The sequence below is a fragment of the Equus caballus genome, chromosome 1 (genome assembly GCF_041296265.1).
Source record: "Equus caballus isolate H_3958 breed thoroughbred chromosome 1, TB-T2T, whole genome shotgun sequence".
In the NCBI taxonomy this organism is placed as follows: Eukaryota; Metazoa; Chordata; class Mammalia; order Perissodactyla; family Equidae; genus Equus; species Equus caballus.
In genome coordinates, this window is record NC_091684.1 from 128619110 (window position 1) to 128642094 (window position 22985).

General features: G+C 49.1%; 1 protein-coding gene across 2 annotated transcripts; it reads right to left on the reverse strand.

The window, feature by feature from the left end:
* Positions 1 to 3796: 3796 nt before the first annotated feature.
* LOC100059930 (relaxin-3 receptor 1-like) lies at positions 3797 to 9431 on the reverse strand. 2 transcript variants are annotated; one of them, XM_070268693.1, is made up of 5 exons: positions 8943 to 9431; positions 7398 to 8856; positions 6202 to 6400; positions 4781 to 4888; positions 3797 to 4333 (listed from the first exon to the last, which is right to left on the reverse strand). In XM_070268693.1, exon 2 carries the CDS (start codon positions 8735 to 8737, stop codon positions 7931 to 7933), a length of 807 nt encoding a protein of 268 aa, XP_070124794.1. In that variant the 5' UTR covers positions 8738 to 8856; positions 8943 to 9431; the 3' UTR covers positions 3797 to 4333; positions 4781 to 4888; positions 6202 to 6400; positions 7398 to 7930. The 2 variants fall into 2 exon arrangements, with proteins under 2 accessions (XP_070124794.1, XP_070124801.1); XM_070268700.1 differs by having other exon boundaries at positions 7398 to 7658; positions 7796 to 9431.
* Between the last annotated feature and the right edge of the window lie 13554 nt (positions 9432 to 22985).

The following is a 22985-nucleotide window of genomic DNA, read 5'->3' on the forward strand; positions in this document are numbered from 1 at the left end:
CACACATGGGGAAATCAAGGCTCAGAAAAGTGTGGGAATTTGCCAAGGTCACACAGAGAGTTAGGGACAGCTGTCTGGATCTCCTTCAGACTGCAAAGCAGCAGAAAAACATGCCAGCACATTGCTAAACAGAGTCTCTCAAAATATCTGCCACAGGGATCCTGGCATTCATCAAAAGAGTTGTTTATAAAGATCAAAGTTAAGCAATTCCAAGAGAGCTTTTAAATTGTCTTTTGTACAACAGAGCAAAACTGTGGATGAGCTGGAGACCCAGGGGGAAGTGCTCACAGCAAGGCAGGGCCTGGGCAGCATCAGAGCCCCAGCTGCCTTGGGCAACCCAGCCCACCCCACTGCCAGGCTGGGCCATTGGTGGGTCCAAGTGATAGGCTGAGCCTCAGATATTTTTGCCTTTTTCATTTTTTCTCCCCCTAGAATTTGTCTGGGAGACTTTACAGACAGAGAGGAGAGAGAAATTCTGACCTACAGTGGTGGCGTGAGCACCTTCCAGATTTGCCCAGTCTTCGCACAGGAAACCAGTCCCAGGCAAATTGGATGGTTGGTCAGGGGTGGCCTGCCTTCTTCCTGGGACCTTGTCAGACTGTGCGAGGCAGGCTGTGACATAGTCTCCCTGTGTAACCTTGGACAGTGGCCTCCCCTCCCTGGACCTCACCTTCCCCATCTCTAAAACAGGGGCTTAGCTAGGACCTCTGAGGATGCATTCCTCGGTTTCTGAATCCATGGGTTGCTGTCAAATTAATGTCATTTTTTTGTCCCCATTTTGCCACCTCGCTTGGGGCAGTGCTAAGAAATCAACTACAATAATCCAAGGTGACAACTGGATTCCTGCAGGAAAGACACCCTCTCCCCCAAACACACACACACACACACACACACACACACCCTTCCTTTGTCCACTCATGAAATATGTCAATTTATCCTAACCACAACAGAAGGACATTTAAAATGGAGCCCACTCCACCCTCAGGGAATTAAAAGTAGGTTTACAGATCCCTGTTTACTTGACATTTTAATCAGTGAGTGAAGAGCAGAGAAACTGAAAGCTGAGGGGTCAAGAGTCAGGGCCACACAGATTTCTGTTTCAGCAAGGAATCTTCCAACACCTGCTCCGTGCCAGAGGCTGTTGTGAGGGAGATACAAATCAGAGCAGATCAGAGAAGCAGGTCCCTGGCTTTGAGGGGCTCCTGCTCAGTCCAGGGAGGGGGTCATGACCATAAGGGACCAAACTACGGGGCACCCTGTGGCAGGTGCCCTCAGGATCCCCAGGAAGTGGGGGAAGTCCAAACCAATGATGGTAGGACTGCATGACTTATTGCAAACCCGCCATACATAACTGGGGGTCCTGAAACATTTTTTCAGTCAGGACCAACCCACTGTCTGTGGCCCCTGAGTGCTTTAAAAGATACAGCCAAAAAGTGCTTTGAGAAGTGGGGAGGGAAATGGGGTTCAGACTCAGGATCCAGAGAATCCAGGGGGCCAGCAGCCAGGAGAATGGAGCATCACGGTACAGAATAAGCAAAGGGCTGTGAGAACACAAACAAACTCCCCAGCTAGTGGGGCTGGCACGCCAGGCAGAGGAAACAGCGCGAGCAGATTTATGCAGGGACTAGGGTCCAGAGAAGGCTGGAGACGGGGCCCATGGTGGAGGCATAGGATTCTGGGTCTTATCTTGCAAGTATCTGCTTCTCACCCTGGGGTTCTCTGTAGTGCTACACAGAGTATATTTGGAGCATCTTCTAAGAGTGTCAGTCCCTTGAGTATTGGGGAGGGGGACATTCATTTTTTGCAAAATAAACATGAATATAGTATGGAGCTGACTGAAAATTGGATGAATTTTGAAAATAAAACTCAAGGCTTTAAGGAACACTTCACTCATGACTGAGTGCCGAGCCCTTCAGAGTACTTCAGTGAAGAAGCTCGAGGGAGCACTGCCAGGCAGGGGGGCACCCAGAGAGGAGTTGAAAGCAGAGAAGTGGCAGAGCAGCTCTGCAGCCCATGGCCCAGACAAGAGTGTCCCCAGGGGTGATGGCTTACGGAAAAGAGGCCCTTTGAGTTGAGCCTGATATAGGCTGGGATTTCACCAGGGAAAGATGGGGTTGGGAGGGGCTCCCCGGTCGGGGGCACAGTGGGAGCAAGAGAAGAGAGGCGGCAAAGGCCTAGGACTGCAAAATGGGGAGGCATAACATGGGCAATGGAGCTTCCCTTTCCTCAGTGTCACACCTTTGCTGTGACCAGAGGCCCCTTCGCCTCTGCACAGCCCGCCCTCCTGCCTCAATGCAAGCCTCCCAGAGCACCCAGACCTCTATGGTGGCTCCCGGTTAGACCTTGGGGAATCAGTACCCTGCTTCTAATCTGCCCAGGCCACCGGTCACCAGGGAGGAGAGTGGGGGCTGCAGACTTTAGCCAGGAGGTGAGCACCCTTCTCCCCAAGCCTCCTCTCCAGGCGGGCTTGGGCCTAGGACATCTGTATTAGTTCCCTAGGGCAGCCGTAACAGATTAGCACAAGTGGGGCAGCTTAAAACAACAGAAAGTTGTTCTCTCAGTTCTGGAGGCTGGAAGTCTGGAATCAAGGTGTCAGCAGGGCCATGCTCCTTCACAAGGCTCTAGGGAAGAATCCTGCCTTGTCTCTTCCAGCTTTTGGTGATTGCCAGCAATCCTCGGCTTGTAGATGCGTCACTCCAATCTGTTTCCATCTTCATACAAGACTCTCTTCTCTGGGTGTCTCTGTGTCTACATGTGGCCTTTTTGTAAGGACACCAGTCATTGCATTAGGCCAACCCTAATCTTATGTCTTCATCTTAACTTGATTATGTCTGCAAGGACTCTGTTTCCAAATAAGGTCACATTCACAGGTACCTGGGGTTGGGCTTCAGCACACCCTTTTGGCAGACACAGTTCAATCAACAACAGCATCTGCTTTCGAATATACTGGTCAGCCTTGAGACTTATGCTGTCTACAACCAACCCCTGCACCGCAGTGACTCTGGATCTTCTCTTCCCTGCAAACTCTCACTCCTCCACCGCCCTCTCTCCTCCATGTTCAACCTCTGCCACCCTGCTGGCTCCTTCCCACCAGCACCTTTCCTCAAAGCCCTTTATGACTTACCACTCTCCTACCTCCATCACAGGTTATTTTGAAAGAGCTTTCTACATTTGTGGTCTCCAGCTCCTCACCTCCCATCTATTCCTCCAGGTGCTATAATCTGGCTTTCCCCATCCAGCCTCTCCTACCATTTCCCAGGAGGTTGGAATTCAGCAAAGCGTGGCCACATTTAGGTCAATGGTCAGACTCCATTTCTCAGAGAGTGTCTCAAAGCCCCTGCTTTAGCCCAAGGCCAACCCCCCCCCCCGGCCACCCCCACATCTCCAAGGGCCTCTGGGACAGTTACCCTCTCAGATCCTATTAAGAGAAAATAACTGTGGAAGGTAGTGAGCCATCAGCCATCTCCACATTCACTCGTATCATTTCTGTCCTGATTACCTCCAGTCTGACCACTCATATTAGAGGCAGGGCAGGGTGGTGGGCCCGGCTTGGTGTCAGCTCTGCTGCTGATTTGCTGTGTGCCACTTCTCTGCCTGGAGCCTCAGTTTGCTCCTTCACGAAATGGGAATAATGGGATCCAGTTCCCAAGGATGCTGTGGTTAATTGAGATGATGACTTACAGGAGGTCTGGGGAATGTAACAAGCTGAACAAAGGTGGGTTCCAAAGAAGGCCCAGGCCGGCTGGCCCATTCCATTGGAGCTTGGACTTTAAGAGCAGTCTTCTGGAACCCAGGGGAGACTTTGGACGACCCTACTCAGGCTAAGGGAATGGGGAGAGACCAGAGACCACATCATACACAGGCAAACTACAGTGAGGACATACACAGCAGTGTTCACTAATTCATCAAACATTTATTGAAAGCCTACTGTATAAGCAATTCAAGCAAGAATGAGCTACAGATGTTTACAGTTTAGAATTGAAGAGAAGAAACAGAAACATACTCACCATTCAGTTTGCTCGGGCAGAGCACTGTGGAGGGAAACAGGAAGGCCTGTAAGCCTGGCCCTTGTCCCCCAAGGTGGGCCAGAGAGACTGCAGGGGGGCCAGCAGAGTGGAACCAACACAGAGAGACAGAGAAAGGGCTCAGGGCACACACAGGAGGTGTACAAAATAGGACACAAGGACCCCAAAAGCTTTCACAGAGAGCAGGCAGGGGTTGAGGAAAGGTCTAGAACATTTCTGCCTGGGGTTCCAACACCTCGAAGGCTTCATGCAGGAGCTGAGAGTGAGGTGGACTTGGCAGAGAAAGAAAGGCTCAGCTGCCCTCTGTCCTGAGGGGAAAGACAAAGGTGGTCACAGTCCAAGGGACTGCCTAACCAAGTAGGCTGCATGACTCAGGGATGGGACGCAGGAAGTGTCCTGCCCCTCTTTAGGGGAGAATTTAGCAGAGAAAGCTTGCAGAGGCCGAGCTGCTGGGGCCCAGCTGCTACAAGGGGCAGTGGGTCATCTCTGCAAGCCAAAGATGCTTTCGGCCAGCCACCCACCCACTCCTGGCATGGGGTCAATGGCTTTACATCTTCACCCACTTGGAGGAGCTTAGGAGTCTGAGGGTCCCCTTATATCTCTCCCCCACATGCCACTGAAGGGACTGGGATGTGCTGGCTTGAATGACAATGTCAGACATGCTTGTGATTCATTCAGGCCATTGCTCGTCCCCCTCCTCCCCTCCCCTGTAGCATCTGACACTGCAGCAAACCCAGCAGCCTCCATACACTTACTCAGAGCACCGATTCTGTTTGCAGGCACCTGGCTCCTCGGTCACCTCTGTGCCCAGGCCATACATTCTCATTCGGCCTCTTTGAGCATTTTACCCCCGTTCTTGGTGCCTGGCAGATGAGCCAATGGTGATTAAGAGTTTGGGCTTCGGAATCTGGGAGCTGCAGTTTGAAACACTTGCTATGCCACTTTACAAGCTGTGTGATCTTGGGCAATTCTCTAACCTCTCTGAACCTTCATTTCCTCCATACAACATGAATAATACTATGCACCTCAAAATCCTTTGTGAGGATCAAGCATACACAAAGGCTGTGCCTGCCTTGTTGTTGTGTTCAATAAGTGCCAGCTCATTGCATTCTTTCCCTCAGAAATCTCCTTTATTCTGCACTTCCGCACATGCATTTCCCTCCTGTCTCTCTTCTCTACATCTATTGACTATTCACTCTTCCAGTTCATCCTTTCCAGACAGTCTTCTCAAAGTGCCCTGTACCCTGGGCCTTCCTCCTCACTGCCCCTGCAGGGTGGGGGTCAGGACTGTGCTGAGTGCACCCTTGACTGCTGGCTGTCTTTCTGGGGCACACTTGGCTCCTGTTTCCTCACATGAGGCAGTTCCAAGAGAAGCCTTGAGCGCCAGCTCAGAGCTGGGCACGCAGTCCAAGACTACCAATATGTGTATTGGATCTAACCCTCCTTAAGATCCACAGTCCTCTTCTCAATGAGCAACATGACACTTTTATGACAAGAGCCAGTAAAAGTACCCCGACCTCCATAAAGGGAACAATTTACAGGAACAAGGAGTTAAATGAAGTGTGATATTTTGGAGGATCTCTGCTGTGTGGCAAGAAATGACCCTAAAAACTGTTTGCACGTGAAGAGCAATTAGAAGATAACACAGAGGGGGTAAAAATTAATCATTGCTCTGGAAAATGCACAAGGAACTGTCAACCTCCTCATTTTAAAGATGAAGAAATTGAGGTTCAGAGAGACAAAGTGGCTGGCTTAAGTTCACACAGCAAGGCAGAGCAGGGGCTTCTGACCAGGCTGACTCCAAGTGGAATGTCTTTAACTCCCACACCCTGGTGTCCACTATGTGGTATTTATGGAGTCATTAGTGTAACTTGGTACAATATTCCTCAAACAGAATGATTTTAGAAATGACCGTTGCCCTCAGGTTCTATTTAATAAGCTGTTATTTCTGATTCAGAGTCCTTGGGGCTCCCAGACAGGTGTCACATTCTCTTAGGAGAGCACCCCATGTCCTACTGTTTTTTTTTAGTTCTTAGGGCTGGTCCCATGTACAACCAGGGGATGGGCTGCAGGAAGACAGTAACTGCAGATACGAAGACTGCAGTAGGGTCTCCTTCTCCCTCCTGTTGCCCCCACCAAACACATTCATGGGTGAACTGAGCTGCAAATGACCTACCTTTAAAATAACACCAAGAGGGGCCGGCCCCGTGGCCGAGTGGTTAAGTTCGTGTCTTCTGCTTCTGTGGCCCAGGGTTTCACTGGTTCGGATCCTGGGTGCACACATGGCACCACTCATCAGGCCATGCTGAGGAGGCGTCCCACATGCCACAACTAGATGAACCCGTAACTAAAATATACAACTATGTACCGGGGGGCTTTGGGGAGAAGAAGAAGAAAAAAAGAAGATTGGCAACTGTTGTTAGCTCAGGTGCCAATCTTCAAAAAAAAATAATTCCAGGAAAAAAAATCAAGTTTTGGAACTACCTGTAAACTACTGCAGTTCTTTACTTTCCAAAAAATTTTCTTTTTAAGTGGACAAGTACTCCAAGAAACTAAGCTTCTTCCATATTGTGGTACTTTAAAGGAATAATAGTATTGCCCACACCAAAAGACCCAGGGACTCTCATTCCATCAGGTGTAGCTGTGGGTGTCACCCCACTTCCAGGCTGCTCTGGGACAACAGATCTGCAGACGTTTGGTTGACCCAAGGTCCTGCGTGGCTCCTGACTTGGACCGCAGGCTAGGGAGAATGGGTTTTTCCTCTACATTCAAGCACCAAGTCTTCCTCCATTAGAAACAACGGGCATGAAATTTATGAGTGAGTCTTTGCAAGGATGCAAATATGAGTTCTGACTTCTGACTACGTAATCTCCTCAAGTGATGTGCATTGAGAATGTCTTTGGTGGCTCTGAATCGATATGGGAATCGAGTCCTGCCTACCAGAGAAGGGATTTAAATCAGCTGTCTTTTGATTTACCTTCAGGGTACATTTGGGGAGCAGGGGGAGAAGATGCTGACTGCTGAGGCCTGCATCACGTAAGCACTGAAAATATACTCCTACCTGTCCTGTATCAGTTATAGGGTCTTCAGGCTAAAAGGGATTGTGAAATCATCTAGTAACTCCACATCCCCATTTGATGCATCAATTCTATGACCATCATTCCTGGCGACTGTCTAGTTTCTGCTAGAATAACTCCAAGATCAGGGAGCTCGCTACCTCATGAAGCTCAGGTGCTCAAAAACGGGAAAGGCTCATCATAACTAGGGATCAAAATCTGCTTCCCATGACTTCTCTCCCACAAGTCCGAGTTCCGCCCTATGTGTCCACTCAGGCCACTGCAGCTCCCCCCCACCAACCCCCCCAACCCCCACCTGATGCTGCACAGCTCCAGGCCTTCGGGCTGCTCCTTGTAGCCCCTTTTCATGCAACAGCCAGCACTCTCAGAGTCATGGCATACTGCTGAATGAATGATGTTTGGGGTCGGCCAAGCCCCCAGGATCTGGAGTGGACATGTAGCAGGCACGCCTTGTAGATGTAAGCTCCGAAATCTTGAGCCATCAGGCTACTTTTGCGCCTGAAGTTCCTCCATTCTAGGTTTCCAAAAATGGCCCAGATCCCTCTCTCACAGCTCCCTTATAGAAACAAAAGGGAAACATAAAGCAAGAGCCCAATTAAGTGCCTTATAAGGTGATTTTTGTTTGCAGAGGTTGTGCCAAGAGGATCAAAGTGCTAGACCCGGCGGGGTCTCCAGGGTTCATCTGATCCTCACCTCTTCTTGTAGGAATGGGGAGACCGAGCCTAGGGAGGAAAAGTCACACAACGTTAGTGGCGAACTCTGTCCTACGTAGTCTCCACGGCCAATGGGCCCACACCGCCCCTCCTAGAGACCCAAGAATACTGGCCCTTAAGTCAGACACTGCTTCTTGACGTCATCACCCCAACCCCGGGTGGCACAATCTGCCCCATCACTCTCGGTAATGACGCAGCTGCTAGTGGTCCTTCCTGAGAGGTGCGCCTCTCGGGGTTCAGGCCTGGTTGGAGAGCGTGGCTGCTGGGGCACGGCTGTGGGACCCGGGTCGGAGGTCCGCGGGGCGCTTGCCCGGCCGCACAGCTCTCGCAGACCTTGACGGAAGTCGCAGAGCAGCAGGCAGTAGAGCAGCCGGTTGAGGCAGCTGTTGGAGTGCGCCTGGCAGATGAAGACGGGGAAGAGGAAGGCCTGCGCCAGGAAGTAAGCATGGTCCCGAGGTACTGCGTTCAGCTTGATCGGCACGCCCCAGAACGTGAGTGCTTGGTTGGGCAGCCAGCAGAGCACGAAGGCCAACAACACGCAGGACAGCGCGTGGGTGACCGGCGAGAGCCGTCGGGGCCAGTAGCCCGATGGCCCGCGCAGCCGCCGCAGGAAGCGCAGGAGCAAAAGCGAACAGGTAGCCAGCGTGGCAGGCGGCAGCACAAAGGCCACGGCGATCTTTTGCAGATGGTATAGGGCCAGCCAGTCCGGACTGCCGTCGGGGAAGCACAGCAGGCACAAGCGTTCAGCCCCCACGCTGGCGAACAGGGCAGTGGGCACGACGGCCAGGACTGCGGTGGCCCAGAGCAGGCTGTACACGCAGACGGCCCACGGGGTGCCGGGACGACTGCAACGCTGCGCGCCCGAGACAGCACAGCAGCGCTCCGCGCTCGTGGCGCTAAAGAAGAAGCTGCTGGCGTACATGTTGAGCACCGTGAGCGTCAGCACTACCTTGCACACGGCTCCCCCGAAGGGCCAGCTGAAGTCGCGCACCACGTCCACGGCCCAGAAGGGCAGCGTCAGCACGAACTGCAGGTCGGTGGCTGCAGGTTGAGAGGAAGCAATTCAGCAGCGAGTGGCGGCGCTGCTGCTGCGACTGCACCCAGACCAGCACCAGCATGTTGCCTACCAGCCCTACAGCGCACAGGGCCAGGTAGGCGCCCGCGATCGGCGCCCACAGCGTCAGTGCCGCGCCGGCCCCTGCCACGCCCTCCAGGCCGTCCAGGCTGCGAGGACCCCGGGCCGGGTGAGAGCTCTCCGATCCGTTGCCCACGGAACTGTTCGGGGACAGCTCTGACGACGGGTCTTCCAGCCAGTTCATGGGGGTTACGGCCCCGACGACGCGGGCGATACGACAGCTGCCTCTGGTTGACGCCATCGCCGTTGGCGGGGACGCAGGGGTCCGCTCGGGGCCACTTAAAGGCTCGCAGCCGCCCGAGAGTACTGGGGGTCTGTGGCGCCTCTCGGCAGCAAGTTTAAAGGGCTGGAGGCCGCCCCGCTGGCCGGCGATTGGCCAACTGCACCCGTGCCCCGCCCCGAGAGCTACTAAGTCGTATTCCTATTGGCTTTTGGTTCACCTTCGATTTCCTCGAGAACTGAGGACCCTCTGCCAGGGAACTGAGGCGTGGGCGCCACGAAGCCTGGGATGGAGCAAATGGCTTTTGCGATTCCCGCGCGCGCTGGGCCGCGGCTGCGGGTCACTTCGTGAGGACTTAGCTCTAGTATCCCAGAGCGGCCCCGACACTTGGGGTTGGAGGAGAGGGAGTCAGACAAATCTCGCCTCCACCTCCAGACTGCGCTGGCCCTGAGATAGCCAATGGAAGACCGCGGAGGATTGTCCAAGTCGGGACAGCCGGGCTTGGCGGCCCCTCTGCCCTCCATCCCTGCCCCCTTGATCCCCCCCCCCCCATCTTGATAAAGGCGTTTTCCCTTCTGTGCTTTAGCATTGGGTACGCCTCATCCCCACGCCCATTTTGTTCTGTTCTCTAAGGACGGAGACCTTCCCGCCGCCAGCAGACCTGCCTGCACCTGGGCTGGGGACAGAGGAAACTAAGCCAGGAGCAGCCAGGGAAGGAGACATCCTGACGGATGACCAGTGTTGTGAGGTCATGAGTGGGCCAGCGCCTGTGCTGAGCGTGCATGGAGTAGGGGCCTAAAGCCGGGGGAAGGCTCAAAGGCTTCTCAGGCCAGGTGGCTTTTGAGCTGATCCCAATACTCCCTTGGCTTAACGTACTCCAGTAGCTACCCCTTGCAATTAGAATAAAATTTAGATTTCCTGCTTTGGCCTACAACGCCTCATGACAGAGACCCTCAACCAGGGCTTAAGAAAAAAAGAATAAAAAAATCAGTAGACAAATCCCATACTGCAGAGGTCTGGGATCTAGTATAAGCCCTGGTGTTTCTAAAGGTGTCCTAGACAATTCCAGTGTGTGCCAGGGTTGACAATTCCTCTGTCTGACCTCCCTGCCTGCCTCCTAGACCTTGTCTCCTACCACTCTGAGCCTGACTCACTTTGCTTCAGACACGCTGGCCTGCCCTTCCTCAAACACACCAATCTCAGTTCTACCTCAAGGCCTTTGCCCTTGCTGCTCCTTCTGCCAAGAATGCCCTTCCCCGGATTTTCCTATGGCTAGCTCCTTCTCGGTACTCAGGCCTCAGCTCAAATGTCACCTCCTCAGAAAAGCCTTCCCTCAACCATCTCCTTCTTGACTTCCAAAAATATGTATTGCATACCGTCTATGTGCCCGGCACCTTGCCAAGCACTGGGGATGCAGCAATGCATGTGGAGCATATCTTCTGCTGGGGGATAAAGATAAATGAGTATGAATGAGAGGAACTCATGGAGGGGAAACCAATAAATAAAACAACACATAAGACAAAACAAGGTAATAAGACAAGAGTGAGTGACAGGGCAGGAGGCCCAAGGAAGGGGCTTGGCTTGAAGGATGGGAGGGCTGCAGGGGAGGAGGAGGCCATAGGTCCCTTTATCTCACTTACCAGCTATGTGTCCTGGGGCTAATCAATTAACCTTGAGGCACATCTGTAAAAGAAGATTTTGATAACCCCTTGCCAGGGTCATGGAGAATAAACCAAGCTAATGAGCGAAAGCCCGCAGCTCTGCCTGCTGTGGGCCCTTCTAATAATAATAATAATAATAATAAAAAAATATGTAATATATATTTAATAATATATAATAATATTTTATATATAATTATATATTATATAATATATAATTTAATAATAATATATAATAAAAATTATATTATTATTATTATTATTATTATTATTGAGAGGCCAGGCTGACCTGTCACCTTGCTGAAGGCTCTCTCCAGACCCTCTCTGTGGTGGACAGTCCTCCACTGGCTGTAACCTGGAGCGCCCACTCTCAGGAGCCTTTTCCTTTTTTCCCACCATCATCAGGAACATCAGAACAGCATGCCACCAGGAGCTGGGAGGTGGTCCCCAAAGGGCAGGTCTTCCCCACCTCTCCTGTCCTCAGTCAGTCACTGCAGCCAGACCCACTCCCAGGCCTCTGCCTCCCTAGCCCAGGAGAGAGGGAATCTGCAACAAGTGAGATTCTCTGGCCAGTGGTCAGAAAAGGGGAAATTAACCCAATTACGCAGCTCTAGTCTGGGCCAGAGCCTGGATGAACCGGTAATCTGATAGAAAGTTTGCAAAATTAGATCAAACACCTTCAGAGTTTCCTTCCAGTGGACCTTGGGAAGCAGGAATTTTTCTTCCTCTAATGGCAGGTGTCGCTGAGTGTCAGGTGGCCCCCTCTGGTCTGTTTTTCTCGCCTGTAAAATGGTCTGTAAGGCTCCTTGTAGTTCTCACACTCTAAGAGTTGTCTGTGTATTTCTTGTCTTCATTGATTCATGTATGACTTGTGGGGTGCTTCAGCCCAGGATCTCTTCTCCTTTCAGCATTCAGAAGATGAGTCATATCATAGCATGTGCCTGATTAAAACCCTCCATGACATCCTATCCCATTTAGGATAAAATCCTCACTCTACTTGACCACGAGGACTTGCTGATCTGATGCCTGCTCACTTCTCTGACCTCATTTAGCAATCCACTAACCTGTATCCTACTCCATGCTGGGCTCCACCCACATTGGCCTCTGCTATCCCTCCATGGTGTCAAGCTTTTTCTTGCCTCTACTTCAGGCCCTCTGCTTGGAGTGCTTTCCTCCAGTTTGTCCCAAGTCTGACTCTTTCTTACCACATAGGACTCAGATCAAATGGTACCTCCTCAAAGAAGTCCTCCTTGACCTTCTTACCTGTAGCACCAAGCCCCACCCCATCCTCAAGTCTCCCTCTTATCACCCTAGGATTTAAAAAAAATCTTTTAAGTGAAATGTAATATCCATACATACTTGCCCACATATCATAAGTGCACAGCTTGATGAATTTTCACAGACCGAACACACCCAGGTAACCAGCACCCACATCAAGAAACAACATGAGCAGCATCCCCACAAGCTCCCTCATGGCCCTTTAGTCCCCCATCCTCCCAGGGTTACCACTATTCTCACTTCTAACAGCACAGATTAATTTGGCCTGTTTTTATATTTCATATAAATGGAAACATACAGGGCCAGCCCGGTGGTGCAGTGGTTAAGTTCGCACATTCCCCTTTGGCGGCCAGGGGTTCGTCAGTTTGGATCCTGGGTGCAGACCTATGCACTGTTTGTCAAACCAAGCTGTGGCAGGTGTCTCACATATAAAGTAGAGGAAGATGGGCGTGGATGTTAGCTCAGGGCCAGTCTTCCTCAGCAAAAAGACGAGGATTGGTGGCAGATGTTAGCTCAGGGCTAATCTTCCTCAAAAGAAAAAAAAAAGGAAACGTGAACACTTTAGTGCCTGGCTGTGTGTGTCTGTGAAGTTCATCCACATCATAGTGTGTAGCAGTACATCATTCATCCCCACTGCTGTGTTATCATCCTGTTTTATTCATAGCACTTGTCACGATAAGAATTTGTCTATTTGTTGGCATTTTTTTTGTCTACCCCCACTAGAAAGTTAGTTCCATGAAAGTGGGGACTGTGCTTGTCCTGTTCCTGCCACATGGTGGGCGGTCAATAAAGAACCACTGGATGAAGAGCTGCAGGCCATTGCCCATTCTGGGCCCAGCATTTGGTTGGCATTGTGATGGAGACAGAGACGGACTAACACCAATCCTACCTCCAGGAGCTCACAGGTCATGGGAGGGCTCAGACAGGGAGAGCCAGCGCTGAATGAGGGACACTGAGACAGTGCTGGGGGCAGAGGACATGTTCGGGGAGATGCAGGGAGGGCTGGGGGCCATGAGCTCTAGGCTGGGCTGGAATCATTCATTCCATGAGCACTTGTGAGCACACCTTGTAGGGTGGGTGTTGGTTATGGGGAGACCCTCTCTGGGTCCTCAGGAAGGCTGGGGCTAGAAGGGCAGATAAGCAACAAGTGCTGTACAGTAGACTCACATACACAGGGGCCTAGGGAGTGTCCCAGAGAGGGTAGCTGGAGCCAGGAGTGGGGACAGCACTGAGGTGCCGAGACACTTTTTGGGAGGCGGCTCCCTCTCTTTGACTGAGCAGCCTACTCTGAGCCAGGCCCAGTACAGATATCATCTCTTCTAGCGCTTATGCCTCCTCTGTGAGGCAAGGAATGTGATCCCCATTTATACAGTGGGAAACTGCGGCTCAGAGAGGGGACTTGCCCCATGTCCCACAGCTGAACCAAGAGTTGAACCCAAGCCTCCCCGAAGAGCCTGTCTTTTCCCCTGGGTCTCTCTGATGACAACTCACTGAAAATCTGCATGTGTCAGGGTCTGCCCAAGAGGACACAGTTATTGGTGGGAGAGGATCACAGATTGGGGATACATTTCTTTTCTTTCTTTCCTTCCTTCCTTCCTTCCTCCCTCCCTCCCTCCCTCCCTCTCTCCCTTCCTTCCTTCCTTCCTTCCTTCCTTTCTTTCTTCCTTCCTTCCTTCCTTCCTTTCTTTCTTTCTTCCTTCCTTCCTTCCTTCCTTCCTTCCTTCCTTTCTTCCTTTCTTCCTTTCTTCCTTCCTTCCTTCCTTCCTTCCTCCCTCCCTCCCTCCCTCTCTCCCTCCCTCCCTTCCTTCCTTCCTTTCTTTCTTTTTTCCTTCCTTCCTTCCTTCCTTTCTTCCTTCCTTCCTTCCTTCCTCCCTCCCTCCCTCCCTCCCTCTCTCTCTCCCTTCCTTCCTTCCTTTCTTCCTTTCTTCCTTTCTTCCTTCCTTCCTTCCTTCCTCCCTCCCTCCCTCCCTCCCTCTCTCCCTTCCTTCCTTCCTTCCTTCCTTTCTTTCTTTCTTTCTTCCTTCCTTCCTTTCTTCCTTTCTTTCTTTCTTTTTTTAAGAAGTCTCTTTATTATTGTTACTACAGTGAAAAAATAGCACTTCCATGGATGGTTTTCTACAAGTTATGTGGCCAGTGTTGGTTTTTCCCATTGGGATAATTTCCCTACAGTGAGATTACAGGTGGTTGTGCCAAGGGGCACGGATCATTTTGGGTTCCTGCTGCATGTCCCCTCTCCAATTCCCCATTCCTTCCCCCTGTCTGGGCCACTCAGCCCCTTACTTTCCTGTAGTAGGAAGGTCACAGAAATGCCAGGGCAACATTCCTGGAGGCCCTGGAGAGCCCAGAGGAAGTGCGGAGGTTGGAAAGCAGTGGACAGTAGGTCACAGCAGTGGCAGGGAACAGGCTTGGCTCAGGAGTCCTCCTTGAATTGCATCCCCTCCTGCCACAGAGTGTCTGTGTGGATGTGTGGGATGGGCCAGCGCAGAGACGGTTGGTCTTGTTTGTTTTTTTAATTATACAACTTTTTAAAATTGACTTCATAATAGTTTACAACATTGTGAAATTTCAGTTGTACGTTATTACTTGTCTGTCACCATATAAGTGTTCCCCCTTACCCCCTGTGCCCTCACCCCCGGCCCCCTTCCCCTGGTAACCACTGAACTGTTCTCTTTGTCCGTGTATTTGTTTACTGTCCACAAACGAGTGAAATCATATGTTGTTTGTCTTTCTCCATTTGGCTTATTTCACCTAAGATCGCACACTCCAGGTCCATCCATGTTGTTGTGAATGGGATGGTTTTGTCTTTTTTTATGGCTGAGTAGTATTCCATTCTTAACCCATCAACATGTGTTACTTTGATATAAGTGCAAATTAAATAAGGAAAGAACAAAAACCTTCGCAAATTTGATAGGTGAGAAGTGCTCCATGGTTGCTGGGATCTAGATTCCTTTAATTTCTGGCAAGGATGTACATTTCTCAGATGTTTCTGCACCATCTGTATTTTCTCTCAACTCTTGGTGTCAGCTGCCAGAGAACAGTATAATGGTCATGAGCCCGGCACCGGGGGCAGACAGATCCACTTTCAAATTCTGCTCTGCTGGTTATTGTGTGATCTCACACAAGTGACTTAATCTGTTTTTCTCGCCTGTAAATTGAAGGCGGTAATAGCTTACCTCATAGAGTTGCTCAAGGGTTAATCAGAAAATTCATGTAAGGCATCAAGTAAGCATGCCCATGTTAGTTAAGGAATACAGAAAACTCAGATTTGACAAGGAATAACTGTAAGACTGGGGCTTGGGGTGGCAGTGGGGTAGGCACAGGGATGACTCGGGGTAAACAGAGAGGACATGCTGTCCTCAGGCCTGTCTCCCAGACAACTTGCCTCCAGAGCACCCCAGCAGGCAATAGTCCCAGGTATCACACCCTTCCCAGAAGCCTCCTGTACTGAGCTCTGATTCTAGGCAACTCACCTTTATCATGTCTTTCCAAAACGTTGAACCTAGTTTTCATGGAAACAACAACTCTCCCTTTGTACTCAGACTTGGGTTTATCTATTAAATTATGTTTCATAATATAATAACGAACAGCAGTATAAACTGGCTTAGGAACAAATCCAAGAAGCTCTTGGGAGCCTGCAACTTATTTGGTGAGAAGAGAAATGCTTGGGGCCTACTAGACCCATGTTTAAGGTGCCTGTCAATCCCTTGGAGATCTGGTGAAAATGCAGATTCTGAGTCTAGGGCAGGGCCTGAGATGCTGCATTTCTAACTGGCTCCCAGATGATGTGGTGCTGCTGGTCCAAAGGGCCATATTTATGTAGGGAGGGAGAGTATATTCTGCTAGTAGCAAGAGGTCAACATTCCTTGGGCATCTATGAGTCTGTATGTTTTACCAGAAGAATGGCTGTCTTAGTCTTTTCAGGCTGCTATAACAAAATACCACAGACTTGCTGGCTTCTAAACAACAGAAATTTATTTCTCAGAGTTCTGGAGGCTGAAAGTCAGAGATCAGGGTAGCAGCATGGTCAGGTGAGGGCTTTCTTCTGGGTGGCAGACTTCTTTTTGTGGTCTCACATGGTGGAAGGAGCAAGGAATCTCTCTGGGGCGTCTTTTATAAGGCCCATTCATGAGGATTCCTCTCTCCTGACCTCATCACTTCCCAAAGACCCCACTTCCTAATATCATCACCTTTGGGGCTTAGGATTTCAGCATATGAATCTGCGGGGGACACAGACATTCAGATCATAGCAGTGGTGAAGTTGTGGTGAGCTGGGTTGACAGAGGTTGCTGGATAACTTCCACTGTGAATAATATTAGTTTATGAAGCACTTTCACATATATCATCTCATTTAATCTTCACAGTATCATGGGCCATTACTTTAATCCCTTTTTACTAATATTTTAAAACTTAGAAGGCTCAAGCAATTTCCCCAAGGGCATGCAGCTAGTCCTAGGCAGAGCTGACACTTCAATCCAACCACATCTGATTCCAGAGGCTGTCTCCCATTCCATCGTTATGTGGAGCTGGCCTTGAGAACATCTCTAGATCCTGAACCCAGCCCACAGTAGCCACTGTGCTGAGCCAAGTCTGTATGTCTTATCTCTACCACTGGCTGTTGGAATTGGTCCTTCAGATGGTTTGCAATTAAGCCTTTGCTGGTTCCTGTACATACACCAGGTAATCTCTATTTCTTTGGATTTTGTTCTTTTTTTTTGAGCCCTCCCTTCTGATCTCTGACTTTCTGCTCCAATGTGGACTTGTGGTTCTCTTGGCCTACTAAATAGTTGTGGTTCTGGAACTTTCCTTTACTATTATTCTAGAGACTCCCTTTACTTTATGTTTGTGTTGGATCACCTGTTTCTTAGTTCCCCGGTCTTTCTCTTTCTTGGCTTACCTCCTCATTTTGGTAGAGTACATCCTCCAGTAACTTTCTGAGAAAGGGTGCATGGAAGGTAAATGTTTTGAGAACTTGCGTGTCTTAAAATGACCTTATTGTACCCCCACACTTGATTGAGAGTCTGATAATTGAATTCTATATTGGAAAGCATTTTCCTCAGAATTTTGAAGGTATTGCTATGTTGGCGTCTAGCTTATAGAGTTGCTGGAGAGAATACTAGTGCTTTTCTGATTACACAGTCTTCATGATCATTCCCTCCCCCCCCCACCCCCTTCTCTGGAAACTCTAGAAACAATTTTCTCTAGTCCCCAAGAGTTCTGGTATGCAAAGATGTCGTGTCCCGGTGTGAGTCTTTTTTTATCCATTGTGCTGGATGCCAGTAAACTCTTTCAATTTAGAAACTCAAGTGCTTCAGTTCTGAGACACTTGGATCGTTTATTTGATAATCTTCCTTCTGGTTTTTTCTGATCTTTTTAGGTCTCCTATTTTTTGGATGTTGGATTTATGGAGTTTTATAATATGGAGAGTTTTTGCTTTACGTGTAGGCACATGTATTAACATTTTTCTTACAGATTTTGCTGTTGATTTCATCTTTAAAATATTCTTCCCAACCCCCAAATTATATAACCAGCTCCATTTTTAATGTTGGCAACAGCAACTTTATAATAAGGTTCATGCCGTTTTTATTCATGGAGCTCCACTGCAGGGAGCACGAGTGAGTATCTGTTGGATAAACAAAGGAGTGAAACGATTTATTGTTTAAAAAAAGAAAAAGAAAAATGACCCATGTAATTAGTTTTATCCAGGATCTTATTACCAGCAAATATTCTGGTTTTTAAAGATTTTATTTTTCCTTTTTCTCTCCAAAGCCCCCCGTACGTAGTTGTGTCTTTTTAGTTGTGGGTCCCTCTAGTCGTGCCATGTGGGATGCTGCCTCAGCATGGCCTGATGAGCAGTGCCATGTCTGTGCCCAGGATTCGAACTGGGGAAACCCTGGGCCGCCAAAGCAGAGCGCGTGAACTTAACCACTCGGCCATGGGGCTGGCCCCAGATTCTGGTTTTTAAATGTTGAAACAAACACCTTCTTTCCAATGTTAACAAAATACATGAAAAAATTTATTAGAAGATAAAAAATGGGCAGAAGAGCTCCCAAGCACTCAGTAAATATATAGAACATAGAAAAAGTTTTCAAATTATTTCCAGACACAAGGATATGGAACACCAGTCACTGAAAGAATGGCATGAAAAAGAAGAAAAACACAATTTTATTTTACTTTTTTCCTTTTTATCCCCAAAGCCCCCCAGTACATAGTTGTATATTCTTAGTTGTGGGTCCTTCTAGTTGTGGCATGTGGGACACCGCCTCAGTGAGGCTCGATGAATGGTGCCATTGTCTGCGCCCAGGATTCCAACCAACGAAACATTGGGCCGCCTGCAGCAGAGCTCGCAAACTTAACCACTTGGCCACGGGGCCAGCCCCAAAAACACAATTTTAAAACGAAGAAGATGAAACCAACCAAGACTATCCCCAGGCTGCAGAGTGAGGGGTGGTTAGAGATCTGAGGATGGTTTGGTTCTCAGCGTCAGGTCAGATGCACAGGCTCACACTTCTGGAGCTGTTATACTCTCAGATAGCAGTCTTCTCCTGAGATCCTACCAGGTGCCAGCCCATCAGACAGGGCCCTGGCCCTCTGGGAGTTCATGGGCTGGATGTAAAGACAAGATGTGACTGCAGGAAATAACGTGATGGCCATAACTGAGGGAAATCTGCATGGCTCTTGGCAACTGGCACTTAGGAGGTGCTCATAAAGGAAAGCCTCAGTGAATCCCTAGTCGGGGAAAGTGGCCTGCTTCCCACACATCTAGCTGTCTACAGACTTAGAAACAACTATAAAAGGAGGAGCTGTGAAGAAATGGATCCTCTGATGAGAGAATCTGAAACTGGAAATCTGGAGTGGCAGAAGCGTGTAGTGGTCAGGGACCCAGGGGCTGGAATCAGGCCAGTCCTGGCCTTGACATCTCCAAATCTGGGACATTTGGCAAACTCCTTTGTCTCTCTGTGCTTCAGTTTATGCATCTATAAAATGAGGATAATAACAATATCTACTTCATGTTAGGAAGAGGATTACATGAGACACTGCAAGTAAGGCACAGTGCCAGCACATGGGATACAGCATTCATTTGATACCACAATTCACCTCTGTCTAACCATCAGTCCCACTCTTCAAGTGGCTGCGGGCAAGGCAGTGGGAGCCAATCTTGGGCCTTTGTGCCCTCAGCTGACTGACGGCTCTGAAATCTCCAACGGATAATGGCCGTGACTCCCGTGGTGTTGCCCCTCGTGGCAGGCTGCCCTCCCAAGGCCCAGATAGTTGGCATGCGAAGGCTGCAGTGCTTCAGAGAAAGAGGGTAAACTGAGAACACCCATGTCTCTAGGGCTTCCAGAACAATGTCTAATCAGGCCCATGGTGGCAGCTCAGCATCTTCTTCCAAGTCAATCATCTTGTGCATTTCCAAGGCCAGCTCTTACTCAGCCCAGATCCTGTCCCTCTGAGGGGGCTTCTCTGGGCATCCTTGTTTAGCAATCTGCACCCTAAACTGGCATTTAAAATTATTTTTGCCATTCTTGCAATATACTGGGGTGGAAGGGACCCTCCCGAAATAATACCTTTAATTTGTCAATACCTATCTCTCAAAGTTACAGATGCACATGCCCTTGACAGCAATCCCAGTTCCAGGACTTTATCCTACAGATGTACTCACCCATGCACACAGGGGCTCATCACAGCAAGAGATCGGAAACAATCTAAATACCCATCAGTAGGAGATGGGTATAATGGCATACAGACATAAGGAATGTCAATCATCCATCATTTATTTGAATATTGAAAATATCTATTGAACGTGTACTCTATGCCAGCCACTGTTCTAAGTGCTTAGGATACATCAGTGAGTGAAACAAAGATTTCCTGCCCTCATGGAGCTCACATTCTGGTTCATGTGCCACATGATACGAAGCTATTAAAAGGCTGCAGCAGATACATAAGTAAGGATATGGAGCCATCTCCAAGCTATGCTGTTAAATGAAAAAAGCCAGGTATAGATAGAGCATACATGTGCCACCATGTGTGTACCCTATAACTTTGTGTTTGCATAGAATTTTTCTGGAAAGATGAAAGTGGGAAGGAGCACTGAGGGACTAGGGGTCAGCTTTGGGATGGAACAGTTACTTTTCACTGTGTGTAAAGTTTGAATGTTTAACCTATGTTTGCCTTACCAAAAAATGCAAAATAAAACAAATTACTAAAACATACGGCCTTTTACTCTGCCAAGTGCCTTCAAACTGTTTAATCCTCTGGACCAGAGTTTCTCAACCTGGGAACTATTGACATTTGGGGCTGGATAATTCCTTGTTGTGGGCTGTCCTGTGCATGGCAGGATGTTTAACAGCATCTCTGGGCTCTACCTGCTAGATGCCAGTAGCACCGTTCCCCAAGTTGTGACAACAAAAATGCCTTCAAACATTGCAAAATCCCATGGAGGCAAAAATCCCCCCGGTTGAGAGCCACTTCTCTAGAAAGCCTGTGAAATAGGGTCGTGGGAATCACTGTCTCCATTAGACAGATAAGAAAATTAGGCCTAAAGAGGATTTATTGTATTTAAAAAAAATTGTGTGCTTCGTTTTTCTACTGTTATCTATTCAACTATAATTTTAAATACACAATGTTGTACTGTACTTCCTACCTTTTAAGCAATCTATCAATATATAAATGGATATATAGAGGCAGAATAAATCTATTTTTTAAGTTTGATTAGTTTCTGGTAATGTTTTAGCTAAGTTACATCTTACTGGAGATGTCAGCCTATATACCATAACAATCATTTCAAAAATAAACAAAATTGGGGCCAGCCCAGTGGCAGAGTGGTTAAGTTCGGGCACTTCACTTCAGTGGCCCAGGGTTCGCAGGTTCGGATCCTGGGCACAGACCTACACACCGCTCATCCAGCCATGCTGTGGTGACATCCCACATACAAAATAGAGGAAGACTGGCACAGATGTTAGCTCAGGGCCAACCTTCCTCACCAAAAAATAAATAAATAAGTAAACAAAATAATCTCCATCGAGATTTGGGGGGGAACTCGCTAATTGGATACCTGACATTCTGAACAATTACATCAAACATGTTGAAATATCAAATCTCTTGCTTTGTTCAAACTGTACCTTTTGCCCCCCAAAACTTAGTGTTGGCTGTCCTTGTTTTTCTGGTTGGATTATTACTGGTGTCATGAGGGCAGGACTAAAACCCCTTAATTCTTTTGCATCCCTGTGGCGTCCAGCATGGTTCCTGAGGAGGTTTAAAATGAAGCATCTCAGCAGAGCGTGGACAGAGTAAAGGCCAGGATGCGGGACCAGAATGGCCAGGTGGGAATTGTTGTCAGCTGACGGGTTTGAGAACACACACTCCAAGGCTGCCTTTCAGAAAAGCCTCTAATCTGTTTAGCCTTGGCAGCTTGCCAAAGGAGCAAGGACCGCAGGTTGTGGTGTTGGGCAAGGAGGGCTGTGTGGCCCCTCCCCAGATCCTCTTGACCTCTGGGGTTTACTGTGCTGGGGGTTGGGGTCACAAAGGCAAATAAGACATGAGGTGAGTACCTCACAGTGTGGTGGGGCTGAAAGACCCATACACAGACAACAGCAATTGAGTGTGTTTAGTGCCGTGCAGAGAGCAGCAAAAGGCGCTCTGGGAACCCTGAGAAGGGAGTAGGGGAAGACTTCCTGCGATAGGGGGCATTTAAGCGGAGCCTGAAAGGACAAGTCTCAGATGCATCAGTTTTGTGCCCATCTTTTCCCTTTCACCTTCACACGACTGGTCCTTCTTGCCTTTCTGGTCTCTCAACTCAAATGTCACCTCTTCAGGACAGCCCTCCTTGACTACCCCCTACCCCGTGGAAAGTAGACCCTCCAGTCTCCTTGTTTTCTTTTCTTCTTAGCTCCTCTCAGCAGCTGGCCTTGTTTACACATCTGTGTACCTGCTTGTTGGCCATGGACCTCCTCCAGGGTGAGCACTCACAAGAACAGAGACCATGTCCATCTCGTTCACTGCTGTGGTCCCCGCGAATACCCAACATCCAGGGTGAAGAGATTTGCCAGGTGGACAGAGGGCGGAGTTGAGGACTAGCGAGGGAGAGGGCATCTCTAGAATGCATTGGGCAGATCAAGGTGAGAAGGACCGGAAAGGGTCATGTGGCTTTGGCACCAAGAAGGAGGATGGCGGAGTTGGTGAGCCTGAGGTGCAAATGAGAAGAGGAGAAATCTACATAACCCCTGGGGAAGTGTGACCGAGAAAGGGAGTGGAGATGTGGGGTGAGCACTAGAGGGGCCACTGAATCCATGGAGGGGTATTAGTCTCTTTAGTAGGAGGGAGACCAGACTGCTTTTAGAGTGAGGGTCAGGAGCCAATGGAGACCAAGGAAAGACGGGGACACCTTGAGCAGGGTCCTCAGGGATGCAGAGGGAGCACAGAACCCTCGTGGAGAACATTTGTCTTTGACGGCTGGCAGGAGCCTGCTGCATGGTACCAGTTACAGATGTTTGGTGCGTGGGGTGGTGGTCTGAATTGGACGAGGAGAAATGGAAGGTGGTTGGGTAGGGGCAAGGAGTCAAGCAGTGAATGTAGCTAGGGATGGCAGTAGGCAAAGTCAGGAGGGGCTGGTAGGTGGGGAGAAGAGGAAGATGACAAGGGACTAGAAGAAGAAAATGCATACAGTAGTCCCCCCTTGCCCGCAGTTTCGCTTTCCTTAGTTTCATTTACTCGTAGTCAACCATGGTCCAAAATATTAAATGGAAAATTTCAGAAATAAATAATTCATAAGTTTCAAATTGCACACCATTCTGAGTAGCGTGATGAAATTTCTCGACATCTCGCTCTGTCTTGCCCAGGATGTGAATCATCCCTTTGTCCAGCATATCTACATTGTATACGC